The 6,665-nt window shown below is 33.1% G+C and overlaps 1 protein-coding gene and 1 pseudogene across 6 annotated transcripts; both read left to right on the plus strand.

The window, feature by feature from the left end:
• Positions 1-391: 391 nt before the first annotated feature.
• Positions 392-1,567, plus strand: LOC148200116 (pectinesterase pseudogene; annotated as a pseudogene).
• A 1,523-nt stretch (positions 1,568-3,090) lies between these two features.
• LOC148200117 (peroxidase 10-like) lies at positions 3,091-5,871 on the plus strand. Of its 6 annotated transcripts, XM_088114738.1 has the most exons (5): positions 3,094-3,479; positions 3,562-3,690; positions 3,821-3,893; positions 4,353-4,518; positions 5,424-5,871. In XM_088114738.1, the coding sequence occupies exons 1-5, from the start codon at positions 3,469-3,471 to the stop codon at positions 5,435-5,437; spliced, it is 393 nt and encodes a 130-aa protein (XP_087970864.1). In that variant the 5' UTR covers positions 3,094-3,468; the 3' UTR covers positions 5,438-5,871. The 6 variants fall into 6 exon arrangements, 2 of the variants coding, with proteins under 2 accessions (XP_087970863.1, XP_087970864.1); XR_015786409.1 differs by having other exon boundaries at positions 3,091-3,479; positions 3,562-4,261; XR_015786410.1 differs by having other exon boundaries at positions 3,092-3,479; positions 3,572-3,690; positions 3,821-4,518.
• Positions 5,872-6,665: the final 794 nt, after the last annotated feature.

A 6,665-nucleotide genomic window follows, 5' to 3' on the forward strand; every position in this document is an offset into this window, starting at 1 on the left:
TTGGAATGGTATTACAAATCGGGCTGCCTAAAATTTATCAGCATTTCCTGCATGGTCTGCCTAAAATTGTAAGAGATCGATTCTGTAATGCATAAATCAAAAGAAAAGAACAAACCATTTATAAGGAGCTCAATTAAATTATCTATACATTTTCTGACAAAATGTTTTTCCTAATAACGTTTTCGGAAACTCCACTTTGATACTCTTCCTACGCTCTGATTTCTTCCCAACCATGGTTTATTCTTACAATTCATTTTTTCTCTTCACATTTGCATTATATATATGTATGTATCGTTCTTTCTCTCATTCATTCACGTACCGTTCTTTCTCTCTTTCACTTACCACATTCCACATTCTTCATTTTTCAAATTAATCTCTCTTAAACTTAGTGATGAAGAAGTCATCATTCTTAATCTTGGTCACGTTATTTATCATCGTCAATGCTAATATTCATCCAAAGTGGAGTCAAGAGCTGTTGAAAGATGAAAAAAACTTGGAGATCTCAAGGTATGACATGATCGTAGCTTTAGATGGTAGTGGTAATTTCACTACCATTTCTAAAGCCATAGAAGCTGTTCCTGTGTTGAGTTCCAGGAAAATTATCATAAAAATAAAAAAAGGTACATACAAAGAGAATCTGATATTTCCTGGGAACAAGACTAATATCTTTTTGGTTGGAGATGGAAGAGGAATAACTGTCATTACCGGAACCAAAAGCGCGGGTGCTGGTGTCAATACCTTGGACACTGCAACTGTAGGTGAGTTTATATGTCTACTTATATCTCTCGTTTTAATTTATTTACATGTGACTTAAATATGTTTCTAGAAAGAAAATAAACAATTTTAAAAGTAATATTGTTTTGGTGGTGCAGTTGTTGAAAGTACATATTTTCTAGCGAGTAACATTACTTTCGAGAATACAGCAGGACCTTCAAACCACCAAGCCGTTGCCCTAGCGATAACAGGGACTCTTTCTGCATTTTACAACTGTGAGGTATTAGGATATCAAGACACTCTATATGTTATGCAAGGTACACATTTTTTTGTGAAGTGTCTTATTGAAGGTACAGTAGATTTTATTTTTGGGGACACGGCACAAGTGGTATTACAAGATTGTGATATCCAAGTGAGAATTCCTCTCACAGGCCAGTCAAACATCATAACTGCTCAAGGAAGAACAAAAAACGAAGAGGGTGGAATTGTAATCCAAAACTGTAGGATTGGTGCTACTCACGAGTTTGAAGGCGTGAAAAAGAAATTCAAAACATATTTAGGGAGACCATGGAAGAATTATTCAAGAACTATTATCATGCAAAGTTATATGAGTGATATAATTGACCCAGCTGGCTGGACAGAGTGGGAGGGCACTACTTTTGGTCTTAACACTCTATTCTATAGAGAGTATAATAACTCTGGACCGGGTGCTCAAACCTCTAATAGAGTCACATGGAAGGGATTCAAAGTGATCACTCATGCTGTTGAGGCCGAGCCTTTTACTGCGAGAAACTTCATTAATGGCTCCCAATGGTTGAATTCTACAGGATTTCCTTATAAACTAGACTTGTAAATTATATATATATATATATATATATATATATATGGACTTAGTAAAATAAATCTATGTAAACAGTGGCTTAACCTTATAAGTTTGATATTGATGTTTTTTTTTTGTATTTTAAATTTCTCCTGCTTTTGTTGAAACAAAGTATATGAAAATTCAAGTGTAATCTTCCCCGTATGATCACCAGTTCTAGGTTGGCAAAAACTCATCCAATATGAAATTTCTTAGTGAGACATATCCATGCATGCATTCACGAAAAAAACGTGTTTTCCGGTTGTAGTCATCATTAAAAGGAATTTTCATGATTCGTTTACCTTTTTAATAATTTTTTTATAAAAATGAACTAAATAAAATTGAAAGAAAAAAATAATATCAAACTCTCAAGGTTTAATGGATTATTGATGTGGATAGAAATAAATAATTAATAAATTATTCAAATTGATAAATTAGTTACTAATATTAAATATAATAACTATGAATTATTTGACTTTTAAAATTTAATTATGATTAAAATAAATAAATAATAATTTTTATTGGAATGTATAATTCAAAATATAATTTTGAATTTAGAAATAATTTAAATATTTATTAATTATATCCATAAACGTGAAACAGTCATCTGGCCAAATCTATAAGGTGCAAGAAGAAAATAGTATTCTAAATTAGGTCAACACAAACGATTCATTCACAAGATAATTGTGTAAATGTATTAGTTTTAGGTGCATCCAATCACTCTTAAACTAAATTTATACATACTTTTTTACCAAAAACTTTATTGCGAGAGTTGTGTTCCTTGTTTGGAGCTTTGTTCGTTGCGAGGATGAGCTCGGTTATGGAAACCTGTGTTTGTTAGGGAGAACTGCGTTTGCGAGAAATAAGATGGTTGCGTCAAAAATTTTAGGAAAAATCAAAGGTGTTTGGGAAACATGAGAAAAAAAAGAAAGTTTTGTAAATTTGAAAAAGGAATCTGAGTTACTGAGGGAGGGATGAAAAATTGGGGGAAAGGAACAACGCGAAGCTTAAAAAACCCCATTCATGGTGGTTTCGCCCTTTATTGGTACTTCCGAACAACGAACGGTGGTATACAAGGTTCCAGTTGGCGAGAGTCCGGTGAACAGAGGAAAATTGGCTAACGGTCGGGAAGACGCTCTCTATGAGATTTCTAATTTTTGAAATCCCAAAAATGAAACCCGTGCAATCAAAACCCTTAACACACTTCCATTTCCACGTCACGCAGCATAATTTCAATTCCCATAATCATTTCAACTTAAAATTAAATTAACATGCTTTATCACTGACACTACAAAAATATTATAATATAATAGAGGTTTATTTCTGGGGGTTTTAAAAACCTTCCCTAGTTTCCGGTGATTTTATTAAAACCTCCCCTAATTTCCGTCGATTTTATTAAAATCCCAGTTAAACTTTTATTTTTTATTTTTAAAATAAACTTACGATGATTTTTATAGGAAAAAGCAGTTAAATTTTTATTTATTTACTTTTTAAATAAATTGTCGACTATTTGTTTAAAATACCGACAAAAGTGTTGAAATCTTGTCCTTTATTATCTCCTTCGTTTGGATGCCGGCCATGAAGAGACGATTGAGGAGGAGGAGGAGGAGGAGCAAGGGCGTGTCGTTGTTGAGTTTCAGCACGAACGGTTCGATAGTCGGTCGGGCCGAGAGCTGTGTGGCGTGCATGTTCCTCTGCCTCACGACGCCGCAGATTTGTAACCTCACTCGCTTTAACCGTGCGTTTCACGGCGCCGCCTCCTTGGATCTCAATTTAGGAGGCCAAGCTGTCGCACAACTACCAGGATCTACAGGATCTGGTCCGGTCGGAGCGCCACCGAAATCTCTCGAAGAAGGACACTTTTGCGCTCCTCTCACGGCCCCTGCCCTTCAACAATGGCCACAAGGTGAGTGGTGCTCTCTAGGTCATTTTTTTTTTTGGTTTTTTAGGGGCTATTGGAACTTTTAGGGATTTCAATGATTGTTTAGGGTTTTGCAGGAAGTGCGGCTGGATAGAGTCACGGAAAGGGTTTGCATGTCGATTTCGGCGAGAGTGATTGCGATTACTGGAATTGATGACCGAAGATATTGCAATCGGATTCCTATTCAAGAATTTAGGTTAAATTTACTTGTCTTTAAAGATCATCACGAGAAAGAAGAAGGATACACTAATGATTATGTGTTTCCCAACCATTTTCCTCACTTTTTCTTGTAAAGCCTAGTTTTCATAAATTGGTTTTATTTTCAGCCAAATACAGACGCAAGATTTGATGCACCTACAGTTGGAAAAGTGCTTCTCAAGTCTAGAGGCTTTTACACTGGTTTTGTTCTTCTTTTCTTTTCATTGCATTGACCTATTTGAATGGTAACATATATCTGTATGTTTTAATACACTATAAATAAATGGAATTTTCAACAATGTCCAACCATTTTAATCAAACAAAATTTTTAACTATTGGTGATGCATCAATTCTTTTGAACGACACTGATACGATTGTGAGTGAGCAAACTGCAGCGCCAAATAATAACAGCTTAAGAGGTTTGGATGTCGTGAATCAGATCAAGACAGTAGTAGAAAATCATTGTCCTGGGGTTGTCTCATGTGCTGATATTCTTCCTCTTGCAGCTGAGATATATTTATCACGTTTATATATGCATAATACCAAAAACTGTGTTAATTATTTAAGATGTAATGTTTAATTTCATTCCAATCTAGTTTATAGAAAATGATGGAGCTTTGTAACATTTGAGTTGTAACAATTTTTTTTGATATTTTGTAGGCTCATGGTCCTACTTGGGAAGTTCCACTGGGAAGAAGGGATAGTTTGACAGCAAATCGAACCGTTGCTAATCTAAACCTTCCTAGTCCTAATTTTACACTTGATCACCTTATTTCCTCATTTGCTAATCAGAACCTCACTGTCACTGATCTAGTTGCACTTTCAGGTCTGAACATTTATAACATAAAAAAAATATTTTTGATTTGTCTACTATAATTTATTGGGGTTGTAGTTGCTACCAATATTCTTCATGAATCATAATGGAGTAGAGAACATCTTGTCACTCTTATGCTTTTGCTCATATATAAAAATTCACTTCTCCAAACCCATTTTTAGACCTCAAAAAATACAAGTCTAATTATTTTGAAATAAGTCTTCCATGTTTAAAAATTGTTCCCAGATGGAGAGGCTTACGAATTTTCAAAACTGGTAGATTTTAAAATGAAGAAAAAATGCATCAGAAAAGTTTTAGAACGAAATTTGTAAAAGAACAAGACTGGGCAGAGCATTACTGTCTAGTGGTATTTGAAAATGACTTAAAAGTGTCACACGAAAATATGCATCTAATTTTTCATTTTTAATAACCTTCTGTTTTTATATATATATATATATATTAAAAAAATTCTATTACGCATTAACTATGTTCAACTTCATTGATGAAACTAGTGATTATGTTAGCAAAGTTCAGTTGAAAGAGGTGAAGATAATTAATAAGTACACTAGTATTCTATAACCTGAATGTTGGTTATGATATTATGATATCAGAGACACCCATGCCCTGCAATTTTTGAATTTGAATTTTTTGCAGAAAAAATTATAGTGTTCCTCTATTAACATATATTAAAAAATTATTAATAATAGAAGAATAATAGTAAAAATCAGAAAGAATCTACACAAGAATCTACGCTTCAATTTTTTTCCTGAGCTAGTAATACATTTAGCCGTTTTCATTTCTATTTTTTAAGATGCGTTTGGATTGCCATCTCAAATGCGTATATGTAATAAATAACTTTTAACATGCAAATTAATATACCAAATGACATTTCTCTGTTTCATTGAACAATCATGCAGATTGGCGAAGGTGAAGGAGTGGGCGCATAAGGACAAAATTTTCAAACAATTTTGTTAGCAAAAGGTGCGGAAATAAAAGCTCTTGATTTGAATAAGGGAGAAATATGGGTTGTTTTTGTGGTTTAAGACCAGTTCTGTAGAATATGCTACTATTTTCATCACCAATGGTGTAGTTGGTTGGTGGTGTATATATAGTGATTCAAAAGCAACTGAGGAGCCATGCCTCCAAATTCTAAAGTTGGAGAATTAAAAGATATGGTCAAATAGACAATAGGATGGTGGTTCTACTGTTTGTGATGATTATGAGCTTTCTTTTTTAAGGAAAAAGAGTTGCAGAATGACCACAACCACAAAATATTAATTGATTTACCTCAAACAATGCATATTGGTGTTTATGAATCTAACAATGACCAAAAGTTGCAGAGAAGCCATCGGGTTCTCTTTTATATCTTACTTTTTTTTAATTTTCATATTTTCGTTTTGTAAAGAATGGTGTCACAAGAATGGTTTTCCAATATTAATGTTAACATTTCAATAAACATAAGGACAATGTAATATTTGGATTAGATGAGATCATAATACAAAAATTAATTGAATGTTAAATATAAAAATATAATTTATTTAGTTTTTCTAAAAAGTGATTTTCCGGCGGTTTTGGAAAACCTCTGGAAATTATCGGTGGTTTTTGTGAAAACCCTGCAAGTATCGGTGGTTTTGAAAATCCCGGTAATTACCAATGGTTTTTGTAAAAACTCCTGCTAAAAATCGCCAGTAATTGTGATGTTGTATTTCTCAGTTGTTTTTGTAACTGCGGGAAACGTATTTAGTGGGGTTTAAAACCCCGGTAACGTAAAAAAAACCTGGTAAAATTGGACATTTTTGTAGTGTGAGTGTATTATTATTAAAGTTAAATATCTTTTTAGTCACTTATCTTTCACTAAAAATTAGAATTAGTTTCTTTTGAAACTTTGGACCAATTTATTCTCTCGTTTTTAGAACTGCGTAGACTTAGTCATTTTAATCAAATTTTGTTAAGTTCATTTGACGTTTCAAACGCATTTCTTAATTAACATTTGAGTTTTTTTACATTGTTTGATATACTTTGACTTCAATGTTAACTGAAAAACACGTTTGAAACATAAAATAAACTTAACAAAATTTAGTTAAAATGACTAAATTCGCACATGTCTAAAGTTTGTGGACTAAATTAGGTCAAAGTTTTAAAGAGGGACTATAACGAAC

The sequence above is a fragment of the Vigna umbellata genome, chromosome 4 (genome assembly GCF_029865625.1).
Source record: "Vigna umbellata cultivar VRB3 chromosome 4, Vumbellata_1.0, whole genome shotgun sequence".
Taxonomy (NCBI): Eukaryota; Viridiplantae; Streptophyta; class Magnoliopsida; order Fabales; family Fabaceae; genus Vigna; species Vigna umbellata.

Excerpts from the sequence above, each read along its gene's own strand:
- LOC148200117 (XM_088114737.1), top strand. Across the intron at positions 3,691-3,820 it reads ATTCCTATTCAAGAATTTAG|CCAAATACAGACGCAAGATT; the intron begins GTTAAATTTACT and ends TTTTATTTTCAG. Across the intron at positions 3,894-4,352 it reads GTCTAGAGGCTTTTACACTG|GCTCATGGTCCTACTTGGGA; the intron begins GTTTTGTTCTTC and ends GATATTTTGTAG.